Source organism: Neodiprion pinetum, chromosome 4, assembly GCF_021155775.2.
Source record: "Neodiprion pinetum isolate iyNeoPine1 chromosome 4, iyNeoPine1.2, whole genome shotgun sequence".
In the NCBI taxonomy this organism is placed as follows: domain Eukaryota; kingdom Metazoa; phylum Arthropoda; class Insecta; order Hymenoptera; family Diprionidae; genus Neodiprion; species Neodiprion pinetum.
The window spans coordinates 39,649,857-39,668,689 of record NC_060235.2 but is presented as its reverse complement, the minus strand read 5'-3'; the positions used below and the strand labels follow the sequence as shown (position 1 = coordinate 39,668,689).

General features: G+C 38.0%; 2 protein-coding genes across 7 annotated transcripts in view; both read right to left on the bottom strand.

Moving 5' to 3' along the window:
* The window catches only part of LOC124217657 (secretin receptor), a 48,415-nt gene extending 39,642 nt beyond the window's left edge, over positions 1-8,773 (bottom strand). Inside the window, exons 1-2 of one of the 2 annotated variants that reach the window (XM_046623568.2) lie at positions 8,626-8,773; positions 7,592-7,774 (exon numbers count right to left, since the gene is read on the bottom strand). In XM_046623568.2, coding sequence (XP_046479524.1) covers positions 7,592-7,618 — 27 coding nt within the window. In that variant the 5' untranslated portion in view covers positions 7,619-7,774; positions 8,626-8,773. Of the gene's footprint in view, positions 1-7,591; positions 8,352-8,625 lie in introns of those variants that run through there. The other variant, XM_046623567.1, reaches the window with a different exon arrangement.
* A 4,162-nt stretch (positions 8,774-12,935) lies between these two features.
* On the bottom strand, positions 12,936-18,647 carry LOC124215873 (uncharacterized). Of its 5 annotated transcripts, XM_046619726.2 has the most exons (6): positions 18,279-18,647; positions 18,055-18,120; positions 15,101-15,166; positions 14,844-15,006; positions 13,668-14,022; positions 12,936-13,242 (listed from the first exon to the last, which is right to left on the bottom strand). In XM_046619726.2, exons 1-6 carry the CDS (start codon positions 18,409-18,411, stop codon positions 13,030-13,032), a joined length of 996 nt encoding a protein of 331 aa, XP_046475682.1. In that variant the 5' UTR covers positions 18,412-18,647; the 3' UTR covers positions 12,936-13,029. The 5 variants fall into 5 exon arrangements, with proteins under 5 accessions (XP_046475682.1, XP_046475683.1, XP_046475687.1 ...); XM_046619727.2 differs by lacking the exon at positions 18,055-18,120; XM_046619731.2 differs by lacking the exons at positions 18,055-18,120; positions 18,279-18,647 and adding an exon at positions 16,055-16,077 and having other exon boundaries at positions 14,844-15,011.
* Between the last annotated feature and the right edge of the window lie 186 nt (positions 18,648-18,833).

The window sequence follows — 18,833 nt, the reverse complement described above, 5'->3', positions numbered from 1 at the left end:
GAGAAAAATCGCCCCTGGAAGTAATAGTTGATCCCTGACAAGGTTCGAAACACGATGGAGTCGTCCTCCCGCGGGAATCCTCATCTTTCACCGGAAACCCCGAATATAACGGGCACTCTGACGGATCGATCGCAAATTCTTGTCACGTCAGAAGAGAGACACTTACTTCGGATTAAAAAATAAAGAAGGAAATAAAAAAGGGGAAAAAAAAACGAATCGAAGAGATATCCAATCAACCGTCTCTCCCAATTCACGATCAGTTAACATAGTTTCCAATTATCAGATTTTAATATTCTCCACGACGATTCGATTCGTTCCAACTTCTATGGAATTTTTCACTGCCGCGTATACTTATTTCAGAGAACAACGAACAAGACTGTAATTAAAATTGTTCTTTTATTTGACAAAAAAATTTTCAAAACGTTAAACGAATCACAAAATATTATATAAAAATTGTTCAATTGTTCATTTATCGCGATTCGCTTCAAAGTGCATGACGAAAAATCTGGCATCTTATGAATTTCGTTTGATTGAAGTATGATTTTCAAGATATCTAAGCGGTTTTTTCCTATCGTAAAATTAAACGATTCATTTCGCCCCGTTTAACGCCATCTTACATCGCGTGTTTCCTGCATTCGTTTTAACGGATCGTACCGGCTCTGAATGTTTCATAATTAAAACTTAATCAACAAACGAACGAACGTAGGACGAATCGCATTAAAATTTTCACATGCCGTGCGGGGACAAAAGTTTCTGTACATGTATCACAGACGGGTAAACGGCGCTGAATAAGTCGTGCAGGTTATCGTATTGTTACATAGAAACAATTCGGAATTAACAGCTTTTGATTAAACCGAGCGTAAACAGCTGCCGTTGAGGTAGCTTTGGTTTTGACTTTCACATGTACGAACTTCGTACGCAAAATTCTCATTGTTCTGTCATTTCTATACCTTACGACCTCATCTCATTCCCCCCCATGTCTCGTTCAACGCAACGTAGGTAATCATATTTTCGTCTGCGTGCGTGGGTCGCTGGATTTCGAATATTATACACGTCAAAGTTTCATTGTACCGTGATCAGCATCAATTTTCGCTGCAGTTTACTCACGCACGATACATTTATGCATTAATATAGACAGATATATATATATATATATAATATATATACACAAATAGGTTTTATATCGAGTCGACTAACATCCGGATTCCCGATTGGAAAGAAGGAAGTAATCAGCAGTGTCCAGTAAAAAGAAAAAGAATAAGAAGAATGGAGAAGAGATGCCCGTTAAAAAGCTCTCGATATCAGGTTCTTCGCCTGATTGACCCAGATGATTTTTAAACAAAAACGGGATTGTTACAACGGGGATAATTTTTTGTTCTTTTATAACCCTGAAGCGAGGAAAAGAAAAAGTTCATCCGTTCTTTTTTCTCTCCCGCTACCTCTTCCCTGCGAAATATCTCAGAGATTACATAAGCGTATAATATATTGCAAAGTTGTACGTGTATATAATAACACTCGTTAACTGAGAGTGAAACAGTGTTTGTTATACACCGATTATTCTTTGCCAAGGTCGAGAGGCGCTTCATCCCTTGTACATGGAATTTAATGTCCTTCTCTTTTGAGGGATGCTTAATTGTACGAAGTCGTCTCGCGTGTGCCGAGAGCTTAAAGGCTTTGGTCTTGTTTTCGTCTCGCTGGATATTGTGATCGACTTCGGATCTGATACCGTAAACGCAAACATTCGAAACAGTTGCGGGACACGCGAATGTGTGACGAATTTTTTCTAATTCAACGAACAACGCAGCTTGTTTAGATTTAGTTAAAAAAAAAGTCGAGTTTATACTTTTTAGCCACGAATCTGCCTCGATACGAAAACATGACCGAACAGACGTTCGAAAAATGTAACTCGAGCTAATCAGATTAAATCTAATTGAAAAAGTCTACGCGCGATGAGGAGAAAAAAAAAAATTTAAAACACCGAATATTTTTTCATTGTCAAAGTCGTAGAGATCACGTTATTCAATCATTTTCTTTTTTTTTTTTATCAAAAAATCTTTAGAGTTAGTCCGATTCTGATGAAATATAATTCGACAAATTTATTCCGTGCACGAATGAATTCTCTACAAATCGTCGGAGACGGTTTTTTTTTTTTTTTTTTTTCTCGAGCTCGTCAAGCCGGCAAAACGAAACCCGACGTGTACAATCTTTATAACATTCACAGATGATAAACCTTACGATTCAGCCAGAGGTACATCATTTTTATACCTTACAAGATCTAACTTGGACGATTTGCGGTGGATATAGCGATAAAAATTACAAGCTACCGTTCAGCAAATTGTTCGGTGAAATAATAGCAGAAAAATCTGATTTCTTTGATCTAACAGAGTTGAGTTTCAGTATTTTGAAATTTTTTCCGTACGATTGTGCGAATATTTACTTTAGGTTATAGTTACGTAAGTTGTGTTTAGCAGTTTCAATATAAAGACTTCGAAAACCTTCGTTTAGACACATTTTTGACCCAACTGTACATCCAGCATGCCTTTAAATAAATATCGTTTCACTCGATAGCACAAATAGGCGTTCAGGTGAATTTTCCTTCGGTCGAAAAAAAAAAAAAAAAAAAAGAAAATAAAATAAACCGTTCCCTTCGCCATGTTCTCGGTGAATCGAGCAAATCTTTTATTATTACAGGGCGTAAGATTTTGTCGTCTGTAACTAAATTGCAGAACCCTTAAACGAATCGGATGCCGCGTTTTGCACCGAGGCGAGGATTTAGAAGTAAATTACACCGAGTGAGTGATAAAACTGTAGTATTACCGGATGAAGTTAACCCGATCCTTAACGGCCATTGGCCGCGGTGTAATTTACCCAGAGGTTAAACGTGGCGAGTGTATTTTCGTTGAAGCGAACCTTCATTCGACGCAGATTTTACGATCGCATCGATTACTCGTCGCTCTTCACGCCGTACAAGCTGGATTTAATTCTCCCCAGGACCGAGCCAAGTTCTAATGAATTACAATTTGTAACAAACTGTACACGCCGTGCAGCTTTTCGTGACTAACTACAGCTTGACTTGACGTAATCTCACCAGCGGCGTTTCGTCAGCCTCACGCTCAGCTTCTCGTCTTAATCTCCGGCTAATCGCGATGGTTAAATGCCTCAATACAAGCTGCTCAATCTCTAGCGTCAGCTGGAACGCGAGACTTTTTGCCTCTTCGTGCTGACTCAAAAGATGAGCTTTCGTCGTTGGCGAACTTTGGGGAAAGCTCCGTTTTTGCGGCACGGAAGAAATTTCCCTTCTAGGATTAATCTATTCTCACAGTTGCTTCTGTTTTGTCATCCGAAAAACGCATCTTTCACAGTTTTTATGCGGTATCGCCTCGTTTTGTGGAAGTCTTGCTTGACTGATTTAACGTACGGTGAAATCCGCCTTCGTTTATGCAATTCTGGTTACATTATGCTAAAATCCGCCTGACCATAGGCAATTTAGGATACATTTTTAACAGAATCCGCCTGCACTTAGGCAATCAGGTATTCGATCTCACCTGTTTCGCGTATTGAAATGCGGGTCACTTCTGGCAAAATGTACCCTGCATTGCCTAAATGGAGGCGGATTTCGGTAGAAACTACCTATAACATTATGTGAATATACGCGTGTAGGCAGGTTTGTACACGTATTTATCGATTCAAAGAGAAATCCTGACCGCAATCAACGATAAGGAAGAAAATCTCTAAAAATACACCTATCGGTTTGCCACTTGGCGTTTCTTATGGTATGCAGAAATAGTCTCGTTATCGGTAGCTTCTCCAACGAAGCAGCAGTCAGACGAAGCGAAGTGATGAAACGAGATGCATTCAAGAAGAAAGACGCAACGTTACGGGCGGAATTGATGGGAATAGAGAGAGTAAAAGTATAATAAAAAGCAATTTGACTCGCTCCTCTTCATCTCCATCATCCAATATATGCTTCATATGTTTTTCAAACGATTGTAAAAAATACCGAAGAGCCCTCTTGAATTGTTTACTGTTAATTTTAGCCGATTGCGTGGGCGTTCAAACCACGCGTTAAGCATTCATTCGTCTATATGTAACGATTCGTTTCTTGGTAAATGTACGAAGAAAAATACTTGTGTGGGCGTATTTTCACCCAACTCCCATCCCGAAAAATCCCCTCTAATTACGATGTATAATTTTACAAAACATCTCCAAGAAATTCTGATTACATGTAATTTATATACAGAGAAAAACAACCTTCTTCTCTTCTCAAAATATTGTTGCCAACGTGTTTTCGTTGTGCAAGTCTTCTTGTTTTTCATCGTTTTCTCTTCTCGTTATATATATTTTTTTTTACACTCTTCGTTATATCCCAATTTCGTCCCTTATACACATAATAGATTCCAAATTGATCGTACATTTCTTCGACGAGATGAGCCGTTCTCATCGATGTAATCGGATACCGATAACAACGGGCATAACCCTGCAGTCCAATTACCAATTGTTATAGTTCACCACTATCGATTGATCGCTTAAAGTACATATATATAAGCAGGTATACAATATATTTATACCACTCGATGCAGACAGAGCGTCGAGTCCTCGCCGTCGTCTGCAATCGCCCCTGAGGATATTCATGTACCGATCCGTGCAGTTGATTCTCATTTTATGCATTCTCCAGTACAAGGAAATAAATTTGATACATAGTCGAAAACATAATTCACCCATGAACGGGGAAGTTTAATGGGAAAAACATTTCCGTTTTTCATGCGCGCATTGAAGACAGAGTATCTTGAATTCATAGGATAGTATTTTTTCACTTACACACTGAGAAAAATTTCATTTGTTACAGTAACTAGAAAATTGAGTAAAACAGGTATCGTTAAAAAAAACTGTTTGAATATTGTTGGAATTACGAAAAACAAGGTACGCCTAACAATTTTGCGCTATCGTCGATCCTTTTTTGGTAATTGCAACGCAAAATCAGTTTCTGAGGTTTACTCTACTTTTTTAGCTAAACAAGGCTTTAACGTCAATTTATCGTTGCACGAGCGTTAAATTTTCGCAACAGTTGCAAGAAAATATAGCAACGGCGATCGTAATGAGAAAGAATAGTAACGGATACTAGAGTTTCCGGAAACAGCTAGAAAACTAATTATCATTTTCTACCTAGAACTGTATTTTTCGATTATGGTAAAAAATGAAAATAGTTAAGGACTGAGCGGTAACCGAAACTTAAAATTTCTCTCAGTGTACTTCCCAAGACGCGATATTTGTAAGAGTTATACGCAATTGTTGTTTAACTTATTTTCTCTTCTTTGTTTTTTATCAAGTGCGCGACGTTACATATATTATAAATAATCATACTTGCTGATAGTTAATTAGCTGCTTAATACCGAGATAAGACATCGGATAAAAATGTTTAAAAAATATACAGGGTCAAATCGAGATCTATGGAGAATGTTAAAACTGTGACGTATTAAAAATCACGTCACGTTGTACGTTGGTTCTTTTGAAAGGTACAGTAATAATCTACCGAGAAGATGATTGAGTTTATAGACCGCAGGATTTCCGCGTTATCGTGTCGCAAGCCGCAGTCCAGCTGCTTTATGATGGTTAAAGGAACTACTTCAGAAAGCAAAGTGAATCAGCAACGACCTGTTGCAATAGTACAAGTCTTGCAGCTTGATGATGTTTTAATTAATATAATATAATTTTATTTAAAATTCTCAAATTCGTTAGCCGAATTACATCGTACCGTGAAAAGATTACAAACTCCGTTCGTTCGTCGGTGTTTCTTTTACTCGGAAATTTTTTTTCACCATGTTTGTGTAATTGCCGATGGCCTCAATAAATCCGGAAATTGCGCTGACATTTGTTTATGATAAATAAATCTAGTTACCCACATGTTATTCATGATTTGAAGATTTTTAAAAACTGTGGTAATACGCGTTTTGTAGATGAGAAAAAATTGGGAAACAGGGATGTCTAGTTTCTCTTCTTTATTTATACTTATACGAGTATAACGTAGAAACTGCAATAATTCACGGAGTTTAATGAAAAGATAATTCTATGATTTTTCTATATCTTCTTTTAGTTTATCTATGCTCAGATGCACGAGGTTTTCTTGTCAATAACAAGAGTAGTATACAATCGATCATCAAGCTGGAATTATTCAGCATGCAGGAGAAAGTCTAATAATAACTTGTCGATAATTACGACCGCGTTCGTGGCGATTAAATGTAATTGAAAATAATACCGTTGTATCGTTGTTGTTATCTCGAATTTGGCAAGATAATAGGATTCATTTGCTACAGAAGCCGACAACCACGTGACGACTGTAATTAATACGTGTAATTTTCGATTTACAGAAAGTTACAATTAAAAACAAAATTGTTTAATCAGAGTCGGGATTATTTTCGCGCGTGTAATTAACCTATACAACGATAATTTTCAAAAATTGGTACACCTTGCACGTATGATTAACCGCATGGGTGTAGGTATATTTGATTACAGAGTCTGGCGTCGGGGTTTTAAAAATGGCGATGAATAAAAATAAAAATAAAAAAAAATTACACGTACCCAGTAAAAACTGAATTTATACTCCGCGAAGTAGGTGAGAAAAAATATTTCCGTGCTTTCTTCAAGTCGAACAAAAAAAAAAAAAAAAAAACAAAACACTCCATCAGGGGAATAACCCAAGCAGGTACATGAAAATTACTAATCAGCTCTTAGGTCTGGGGTAATAATTCTGTGTAAAATACAGACATAAAGTAAATTTAAGGGAAGGCAAACGGGTAAATGGTATTTACACCGTCTTTTTTTTCCAGCTTTTTCAAGCAGTATAATTTAAGCTCTGCGATATTTCCACGGTAGCTGGTTTGAACGCGCATTTTTCTTTTTCATTCTTTTTTTTTTTATCCTGCAAATTTCATCCATTCGCTAAGCTTGTGGGTTGATTTTTATTTACGACATGATCCGCACCATCGCGATTATAAATGCCTAATTTTACATATACCTATCCAGACGGGTTTTTTTTTTACGCGCGTGTCCGGCGATTGATTGCGAGTATCGAAATGGCGCTGATCAATCTTTCGTGAGAACAAATATTGCGCTTGAAATGAGGAGAGAAAGAAAAAAATAAAAAAAAAATAAAAAATCGCGTTACACCGTGAAAAAAGATTGGACAAATTGATGCCATACGCCAGCGGTTGAAATATCGCGTCGCGTTCGTTTTCACGAACTGTAGAATTAATAATGCTGATTGCAAACATTGAAGCGACGGACCAGCCGGCATGTGGCATTAATCCTAACGAGATTCAAAAAATTATACACATCTTTATTGTTTGTATATACCTAACGCGACATTGCTGAGATGATGTGTTTGCACTGGACGACGATTTATTATCGTCCCAGCAACGGGGAAAAATTGTGAATTCATGGAATTGACCAAAATGTGAAGGTTCCTCTCATAAATTATCGAGAGTCCAAAGAATGGCAAAGAAAAGGATAAAAAGAAACTGCAAATGATCGTTATACTTTTTTTTTATATTATTTTATTATTATTATTATAACCGCTGTTAGTTTTCTCACTTACCATGATCGTGCTGTTTCTTCTAGTCATTGCCACACTTCTTTATAATGATCTGGGAATCCCTGTTTATTCTAATCGTCGCATACCCGAGTTTCAGCGACACAGAGATCGATTTAAGATTCGAAAATTATTTCCTGTTCACAGCCGTTCCTAATGGTGTTTATGTAATCTCGCGCGACTTGTTTTCTTATCCGTCAATATATCATTATTATTATTATTATTATTATTATTATTATTATATCGTCATCTCGATTTACAGAAGATAAATCAGCACCGTCTATTCGACGACTATTATTTGTTCTCTACAGATAACCGCACCGTATCTTGTTGTTCGACTCGAATATATGGAAAACAGAAAAAAAGAAAAGAAACAAAGCGGACATTCAAGAACCGTGTATGAGAATCATTTGGTTTCTATTCCGATTTAATTTACTGTTAATCGTCCCTCGATTTATCAATCCGTGTATTTATTTCTAATTCCGTTTTTTTTTTTTTTTTTGTTTTTGTTTTTTTTCTCTCTCTATAGATTAACGTTCCGGGCTTATCCAATTTTTTTTTCACTCTAGTTACTCGGGCATTATATCTCTCGGTCCGCGATAACTCGCATCATTACAGTTGGAAAACATACAAGTTACATACTTTAACCGTAAACAATAACAAGATCATCTTCGAGTAATTTGTTGCGCAGGTGCGCTGCAATATAGTCTTTATCCTTACTTATTTTATCATCTGTTCTCCGTTGTTGTGTTTGAGAATAAACGCGACAAAAGGTAAAAAAAAAAAAATAAATAAATAAATAAAAAAAATTCAATCCTTATACTTTGTAAGAAATGTAAAAAAAAAAAAAAAAAACAGTTTCCACTAATAATCGTGCCTCGTATACGTTATAAATATATACATGTATGTTATTTTAAACACGCTTTGATTCACATATTTATGTGAATGTGAAATCGTGGTAAAAAAAATGAATGGAGAGAAGTAGCTTTCTTTTTTCTTTTCTTTTCTTTTTTTTTTTTTTTTCCTTGAAATTTAAATACTTTTTAACTCCTTTGCCTTTGTTAACCGGAGAACGTGGAAAAATTTGGTGTTACTCAGGCTCTGATCGACTATCTTTAGGCACTATTTGACTGGTTTTCGTATCATTTAGTCGCTGTGCAGAGGTTCCAAACAGCGCGTCCGAGTCAAAAGACGCGGTCTTACTGCATCCCTTGAACGGAAGGAATTCGCACGAGCCTTAACTTCTTGCACGCATGTCCAGAGGCGCCGCGAAGCTTTACGCAATAGGTCTCCTCCTCCTCCTCCTCCTCCTCCTCCTCCTCCTCCTCCTCCTCCTCCTCCTCCTCCTCCTCCTCCCCCCCCCCCCTCTCGTTTATACCCCCTCCTCGCAGCTCATTTTGTTCAATGCGATGGTAACGCCAACCGACAACTGTTGCTGCTTCGTAGGTTCGGATGCGATCTTATCGAGCGAATTTCGACCCCCAAAAACTTAAGTCGTTCGAGTTATTCAGGGTTTTCATTATACAACTTTGCCCAGATTGGCAGGATCGAACTTCAATGTGTCCCGAATGAAAATTCCAATTGTAGCATCATTCGGACTGTGAGGATCAAAATTCAGCTTCTAAGGTTCGAAGTTTTGATTTTCGTAACCCAAGACTTTCAGGATTAAAATTATGACGTTTAGGATCAAAATTCGGATCGTCAGATTCAAATTTCCTATAGTCAGGATTAAAATTCATAGTATCGAAACCAATTTTCGGATTGCTTAAAGCAAAATTCGGATTGTCGGAATAGAAATGCGGACTGTTCGGATCCAAATTCGGTTTTTTAAAATGTGAATTCGGATTATACAAAACTTCGGACTATCAGGATTAAAATTTCGATTTTTAGAACGGAAATTCGAATTTTGGCCATTGAAATTTCAAACAAAAATTCAAAATATCCGAACCAATCCTTGGAATGTTAGGAACAAAATTGGAATTGTTAAAATTAAAACACGAACTGTGAAGACAAATATTCGGATTATGTAATATTAAAACTTGGACCAACAGGACAAAAATTCGTATTATTAGGATAAAAATTGCTATTTACAATTTTTGACCACTAACGAATTTCGTCAAGTTAAATTGTAACGTACGTTCAAGACTTTGATAGTTGAATTGCCGCTCTATTACACAGCTCGATTTCGATCAGCAGTTAATTATATTCTATATATAGGCAAATACTATTCGATCGTCGCTATCTGATCTGTGGTTTTTAAATTCACGTCTCTTATCAGTCGAGTCGCAGAACAATACCACCAAGGATTAGGTTTCGTGTATGTAGATATTGTATTCAAGTCGTTTTCTCGCGACAGATGAACTTTTGTAGATAGATCCGAGATGCTGAAGCCGATTATCGCCCACTTCGATCTACCATTTACTCACACGTCGCTAATTGAGTCTTAATTAAACTTTGCACCTTTATATTCGGACTCGTTAATCCGAGATTACACGAAGACGATGTGTGCAGAGTACATCGCGATCGATGAACCAGGAGAAGTATTTTACGAAAACGTGACATCATAATCGCGTATAATGCAGATCAATCTCCAAATTTCACAAAACAAGACCTTTCTCTGTATAGAGATAAATTCCTAGTTGCGATTATTATACAGTCGTTAGCTATTTTCATTCCTAAATAGTTGATTTTATCGTATCTTCTTGTAATTCCATTAACATTCAAACCTTTATTGCGACGATACCCGTTTTAATAGAGTATTCCATAGTGATTAGAGTAATGTGTCCACTCCTTCGACATTTGTTGCCAATTATTCGACGACATCAGTCGATTCGTGGAATTAATTACTCAGTTGATTGAAAGGAGAAAAAAAAAAAAAAAACATTTGCTCATCGAGGAGTTCGACTATAGTTGCGTGAATCGTATAACAATAATTGGGCGTAAAATTTTACCTTGCAGAAGTATCGATATCGTGTTTCAATTTTTCATGCTTCTTTTATAATCGATCGGTTATCGATCATGGAGAGCTTTCATTCACAAGCGTTAATAATATAATGGCTCAGGTAATTATTGATAATGCTCATCCGACTCGGAGCTGTTATATCAGTCTGAATTTTATCGTTAGTTTGTTTACGAGCTGGATATTTAGTTGGAGGAAAATATCTGGATTAGATAGATACGATAGTCGTGAATTAGCGGGGCGTCTGAAGAGTATTTTCATCTTTGCGGTATGTATTTCAAATGTTTGTTTCGTTTTATCAGTTTCTTTGCAATGCTTGGAGTGGAAACTTTTTTACGATTTTTTTACGCTGCACGATCTCGGCTGATTGTTTGTCTTTTCCTTGTCTAAACATTTAAAGCGTATGCGGAAATTATGAGTTTCCTCACAGTTGGCGGAAAAATCTCTCGGGGAAAAAAAGTATCTCGAAATCATTCTACCTTGGCATAATTATTCCTGGCAAGTAATTTCTGATTTACATATCGCGTGTTTTTCAGTCACATCCTGTGTACTAAGAAGAACCTTAAACGTACTCTTTGTAAATTGATTTATCGCATGTTTCGGAACGTTGAACCGTTGGCAACAAGATGACGGTAAATATTTCAAGGATCTTCCTTATCGATTGATAACAAGAACGACTATTATGATTTGCGATGAAACTTAACAACCGCATGTTGTGAAATTAGATGTTTACTCGATACGCAATGCAGTCAGTTGATATCATTTATACCTGCTCTTCAACGTAGAGTGAATGATATATCGAAGATATCGACAGCAATTCATTATGTTCTCCTTTATCGTCCGAGTAAGCGGTCAGATTTCTTTGTTTGAAAATCGAAAATCTGTCCACGTCAAAACAAACCAAGAAATTGCATGAAATCGACTATATTTCATTATAATTTCGTTATAATACCCAAGTACAAAAGGACGAATACAAGAAAAATGTAATTAGACATCGAGTACAAATATATTATATACTTTAATTTACAAATGGGCTGTTCGAGGCAAATCCTGACGCTGGTAGTTTAGGTAAAAAATCACTTATCATTCTCGACCGCAGGAATTTTGTGGCGCAATTATATTAAGCTTTCCAGAAGCCAGAGTTAAAGAGAAGGATGGAGAGAGATAGAGAGGGAGGGGAAGAGAGAGAGAGAGAGAGAGAGAGAGAGAGAGAGAGAGAGAGAGAGAGAGAGAGAGAGAGAGAGAGAGAGAGAGAGAGAGAGAACGTGACAGGCAGGTGTAGGCATGACGGGGTATATAGAGTTACCTGATTTCCTGGCGATCTCAGACACGCCCTGCAACTATACCGCTATCACGTTTGCACTGAGCCAATATTAAGGGAGCTTATAGTCCTGATGAAAATGGCGGCTGCGAAAAGCGGCGCACCTCTGCAACGTCTGGCGAATGACCGACGAGAGACTCGAGTTTCCTTTCGGCATTATTACTAAAATGTTTGCCAAGAAAAAGGGTTCACCCAATTTAGGGTTACACGGTGAAACCTAAGCCTCTGCGATTCTAGCAGCTACAACAGAGACGAGCTGCAGACGCTTATCAGCGATTTTTGTATACATGTACATACCAGGAGTTTTCTGTGAAACACGTCAATTAACGCCGGCAAGTAGGCAACCGCAGATGCATATCTGTTATGCAGGAGTACGGTGTGCAGCTCCGGTTGCCTATCTGCCGGCTGAAAGTGGCGAGTTTCACCGAAAACAGTGGTAAATAAAGTTTCGCTCTTTTTTACTATCGATTGCATATCTTAAGTCCCGCCGATCGACGCGGTTCCTTCCTTATTGCTTTAGGATGACGTACATAATCGTCGTCAATTAACCTGAACTGCAGAAGTATACTTAAGCTTGTATAATTTTCGCTAATCCTTTTGTCGTGACGGTTTTTTTTTTTAACCTACATACTTGTAATATGGAAACACTGAGACTGTACCCTCATGCAAAGACAGTGTCCACATAATGCGATTATAGTCGCAAGCATCGAGTGTCGCGAGTTAAAAATACCCCAGGGAGAATTGGTTTTCAAAGGCGAAGTCGATCGGCTTCGCGACGATTGAAACATCACGCTGTAGTCCAGTTCTTTATCGACCATTCGGCAAGCCGTTCCAACTATCCATGCGGTCTCCTTAGATCTTTTTGTAACATCCGGACTTATTTTCGTTCGCCTTTCGTTCCAATTCATTCCCAGTTTAGCTTTTTGGCAAGAGCCGATACATCATAAGTACGAATTCGAGTCTAAGGTAGGAAAACTTGACTCGCAGGTGCGAAGAATATTCTGTAGAAGGAAGAGCTTTAAAAATTTGTTCGATAAAAGTATATATGTAGACGGTGAAAGACGAGAGCAAAAAAGAGAAGTATAAATTTATTGATTACTAATTCTTCCGTCGTATACCGATCGCAAGATTTAATACCTATGATATAAGAAAACCGGTTTTTGGTCAACGCTTAAGAGGCTGCAGGATTTGAGGACCCGATGTGGTGAGATGAGCCATGGTCTGAAGGTCGATTGTCCCGGTGAGGATCCCGAGGATATTCCCTACGTTCAGATGAGCTACAGAGGCGTTTATCCTCTGGGCGATGACTTCTTCAAGTTTAGGTTTCACCTCGGGCTTAACGACTTCCAAAAGCTGTGGTACCAGTTCGGAGATGATCTGAACAGATCGAGAAGCGCGATTAGTGAACTGGAAGTGAGGGATCTACTTACGTACACTTGGGGACAATGAATCTGAGACGGGTAATTTTTTACACTAGACAGTTACGTTGGCAACACAGAGAAACCTACAGCGCCATAGTCGGCCGAGCGGCGAACAAACTCAATCTCAATAAACGTAACATAACCCATGACCGTCGAATCTAACCTTAGAATACGTGTCAATCCAACAAGTCATTATCCCCGCGGTATGAAGGTTAGATTCGACGGTCATGGGTTATATTATGTTTATTGAGATTGAGTTTGTTTCGCGCTCGGCCGACTGTGGCGCTGTAGGTTTCTCTGTGCTGCCAACGTAACTGTCTATTGTAAAAAATTACCCGTCTCGGATTCATTGTCCCCAAGTGTACATGGGGCCTAACGCACCTCGTTCATCGTCTTGTCCGTCTCCGGATTCTTGAACAGGTGGTAGAATCGCGCCTTAACGGACCGGATGGAGAAATCGGTGTCCAGTGACTTGACGTACATCGATCCTGAGTAGCCCAGGACGACGTGGATGTAGAAGCGGATGTCCTGCGCCTCGAATTCAAAGGGTCCAGTGCTGTTCAGAGGAAACAACCGGCCGATGGATCCGTGCACTTCGTAGTCTCCATTTCCCCGGATTGCTGGCACGCTCAGGTTCAACGCGAGGCTCACACCTCCAATCACGGATATCTTTACCCGGTCGATTACGAAGGTCGACAAGCCGGAAATGGTCGCTTTGTCCAGGGTGCTCGAAATGCTTATTGGTACAGGGAAATCGATCATTTAAGTCATCAAATTATTCGTCACTACTTTGTCGAATCAAATGGTTACCATTTTTTCAATTGACGATACAATTTTAAGTTATCAGACGGAAGACCTTTACTTCAAGGGTGTATGGCATACGCTTGCATTGAGGGAAAAATATCCGTATAGTATTACGGTCTTATGAATTCACTTAAACAGAATCTTCTAGTTTTTATCGCCTGTTTACAGTCACGATGGCAGCTTTAATGGTCTATAACTTCAAGCTTAAAACAAGGTTAAGAACAATTTTAACTTTTCTTTGCCACCTCAGTGTGGAAACTGAATGAATTATTTCAATTCGTTGTATCCATCTAGAGTGGTTTCCGTGGTTACTCCTAATTTCCAATGGTTTTCCAGTAACTTACGGATTAGATAGAACCGCAGGAGGTCTATGGAAGTTGTCTTTAACGATGAGCAATTATTGGAAATCAATGAGACCGACTTGGGATACCTACACTTGAAATGAAGGCAAGTCACTTACAATTAGTGGGATGCAGAAATTGATTTAAATCACTTGAGACCGATAGTGGTGGGTTGATACCATCAAGCCATGATTTATGGCAGGCTTTTAAGGCCTTCGAGACTATCATGGAGTGATTTCCAACGATTTCGGGTACCTCAATTAAGTCGATTGATTCCCGATGGTTTGGAGAAACATTTGAGTCATCAGTGTCCTATGATTAGGAATTCAACTTCCAGCTTACGTCACTGGGATTTTAAGCGGGCCTCGCATTGTCGATTTCCTTAATTGAATGGCTACATCAGAATACTCACTTGCCGATATCCTTGTGGGACAGATCGTACGTCTCGTGTTCGATTTTGAGAGGATCTAGAGGAGGAATGTCAAGCGCGGGAATTCCGTAAGGCATTTTAACCCTGATGGTTTCCATTACCGCCCTGAACTTGACCTCCATACCCTTGGACGCCGTGCTGTCGACTATCCTTGTCAAATGTCAAAAATTAAAATACGTCATCAGGTCTGTCAGTTAGTCTTCGAGGCGACTTTACCGATATTGCATAATTCAACTTACTGTAGTTCTTGGTCGCGTTCTTGGCATTGATCAGCGCGTTCCTTGGCACTGCTACCGCATTCGTAACTGGAAGGTCAGAAGAAAGGAAGTGATCAAGTATCTGCTCTATAAAAATTATTTAAACATTGTTCGAGGTGCTCGGTGAGCCGAAATCCAATTCTTTGATTCATTTAATCACATGCTTCTTCAAGCTTGACTACCTATTTAGAAAATTGATCTATTCGTGAGTCAGAATGATTTTGATCAAAAAATATAAGATTGGGTATCGATTTGTTTAAATTGCAAATCATTTCAAGATCGTCAAAAGTCTAGTAAATATGTTCTATTTCACTCCACTATTAGCTTATTGATGTTGTTGCAATAACTATTTTTTGTAAATTCGCTTGAAACAGATGTTACATCTACTATTTTTTGATCGTAATCAATATCAATGCAATAAAAAATATGTTTGAATGGAATTTTAGTGAATATCATATAGTCAGCTTCTAACAAATAAAATCAGAGTAAAATCGAATAAATGCACTAGACTTTTGACTATCTAAAGTGATTTGAAATGCAAATCCGACATCTCATCTGTTGACAATAATAATTTTAGTATTATACTCTTTTCTCTCATTTTTTGAAAAATCGTCACAAGTTAGGAATAAATTATTTCTATAAATATTCAACACGTGGGACAATCTCGCGATAAAATTGAGGAAAAAGTATCGAGTTTAAAGTCACCAACCTCGATAATGATTCAATTTTTGTGCAATGCCTGAGTTAGTGGAATAAGAAGCCGAACTTCGAACTTACAAGTAACGCATTGTTGTTTCGAATAATAATTCCAGTGATTCAAGGTAAACACGAACATCGGGTGTGTATATCAACGTTACGTGTCGCTTGGCTGGTTAGAGAATCGAAAGGACAAAAAATTCATACATAAAGTCAAGAAACGAAGACGGAATTACGTACGTGAGCATTGAAGCGGCGCTGCGGAAGATCGTTGAAAAGAAAAAGTGTAACACGAGTATCGCGTGATTCGTCAAGTGTATCACGAATGAATTCTGTTACTCTGCACTTTCAGAATGGAGATGGATAATTGCGAGGTCCGCAAGATCATGGCCATTCATGGAATAAGCGCGTAATCAACAAACTACGTAATTAATCCGACGCTAGAACATTTCCTACAATGCTATAGTTGTTCATTGTGTATTTTAGATAATTGCCTGCATACTGCACAGCGATCTTTTGAGAAAATATTGGATAAGATCGAATCAATCATCACGAGGCAAAAAGTTACGAACGAGCGACTTCAGGCTGACCGTGATCCAGCCGTGATCGAACTTCTCTCTTTCACAATGTAGGTTCCAAGTTTACAGAAACAGTAAAATATTAATATCCAATTCGAAATTCTAGCTACTAATTCAGATTCGTGTTTAACGATTCAAAAGCCTTCGGATACTATATTATTTGAAAATATGACGATTTTTTCTATTTTGAACCACTATAATGGATTGATTTACTGTTACAAATTTTGGAAGTCTGACCTTGGATTCGTTATCGATGACCCGAGAAACCTCCGCCTACAAATTTGTACTAAAATCCGAAAGTTTTTAGATGTTTTTTTCCACAATATTGGATTCGTCATTTTGAATTTCGCAAATTTGACCTCAGATTCGTGATCAGCCATCCAACAAACCGACGAGTATCAATTTTCATCAAAATCCAAATGTTTTTAAATGTTTTTTCAGCTTATTGAATACGGCAAATTTCAATTCTGCTAATCAGACCTTAGATTCGTGAATAGCGACCCAAAAAGTCTCACGTTGTAAATTTTCATTCAAATCCATTCATCCATTCTCAAGATATCATCATCCACATTTGATTTTTTAGAATTTTGTTACTCGCTTCAGTGAAAAAGTAAACTTTTCACTTTCGGCGTGATTACAATAGCTTTATTTTTTCTCCGAAACCAGAGTAACGGGAAATTTGAACAGAGTTCAAGAATCGGTAAAATGAATAACATTTAACTCGATAAGTACGAAGGCGACGTTGTATCTTTTTTTTTTTTTCTTGATCGAAAAAATCTCGAACGTTTGTTAAATAACGTCTAGCCGAATAAGAAACGCCGACAAATTTGTTGTCTCCTGGTTAAAGACCCGTCGAAGCAGCGTCTGTGCAGGCTCTTAGATAAATAATTCATTCATTATAATATACCTGCTGTAGAGAAGGTCAAAAATCACGCATAAATTTCTACAATTGCGTATTTACCGACCGACTAGCCGACGCGTATAAATAATAATGTAACAATCGAACATGTATAGTCTTTAATCTCATATTCCAATTACTCGTTCCGAGTTGTTGTGTTCAGTGTACGCTTGCACTTGCACTTTCAGAATCGAATCAAGTTTCGATCCAATCTTTCATTTTTCGTCTCGTTCTCATCTCGTTTCGTATATCACTTTATTTACATTACGTTGTACAATTGTGACCGGAAATTTGTACCAGAACGCTGATGATAACTCGGGGTTGATAAGACGACCAGTTAGTTACCGCCCACCGTATCATGTGCATAATTATAACGATAATTAGGCACTGCGCGTTGCCCTTGTTACGATTACGTTACTTACATTTAACGCAAACATGTTTCGTTGCAAATACGTTGTGCGTATGTTTTTTTTAATTGTCTTTAGTTCTTTTTTTTTTTTTTTTACAGCAACGCGACGCTCTCGTTACGTCTTCCCGTTTTCGTGCACAAAAGCGAGGACGAATATCTAAAAGTGAAAAGTCGCTAGTTTTCGAATTTGAAAAAACTCGAAAACTTTCGTCGTTCGAAAATTTTTTTACGACAGTTCATCGTTTAATAAATAATCGATTATACGTGCGGTACAAATCGGAACAACATAATCGAGTCTGCGAATATATTTGCATGGAAATAACGACGATGATGATAAGGATGACGTTTTGCTCACCGTATTCACTAGCCGTGTTTTTCGCGTTAATGATCATCTCTTTCTGCTTCTGAATGCTGTCCGATACTGAAAAATTACGTGAGTTACGAGACGAACGACGAAGGTTTTGAAAAAAAAAAAAATATTTTCTCGAAAAGTAACAAAACTAAGCCAAAGGAACGAAAAAAGAAGAAAAAAAAAAAAACAACAACAGCAACAACATTAACTCTTCTGGATGTACTTACTGTAGTTTCCGGCTTTAAAGGTGGCATTTCGGAGGCTTCCAAATAGGTAACTTGTGTTCAGATCAAGGGGAAAAACTCCCTCTTGACAGAGCATAAGGCTCATAGCGGCGATAAGGAAAACGGCGGATTTCATGTTTCGAAATTGCGGAAAATGTGAGAAAGGAAAGAAAAAAAAAGAAAAAGAAAAAAAAAGAAACAAACACAAGAAGAAAAGAAAACACTCAAAGGGTGAGATCCGAATTACCTGACGATTTCAGGTCGCGATTCAGGGAGAAACACTGATATCAGGAGATAGAAGAGAGACTGCGTTTTATCACGCGGACGACGACAGTCGGAAACAGCTCCGACGATTCGCTGACTGAGAATAAAATGACTTTTGTGCCGAGCCTCGGCCACCCGTGACGTGTTCTTGGCCGCATAATGTACGGTAAATTCCGACATATGCTGGAGCAATTATCAAACGGTGGTGTGGGAGCGGATGGGTTTCTAATTTTTTTACTAACTTTTTATACTGTGGCCGGTTTTTTTTTTTTTTGCCATTTTCTTTTTACTCAC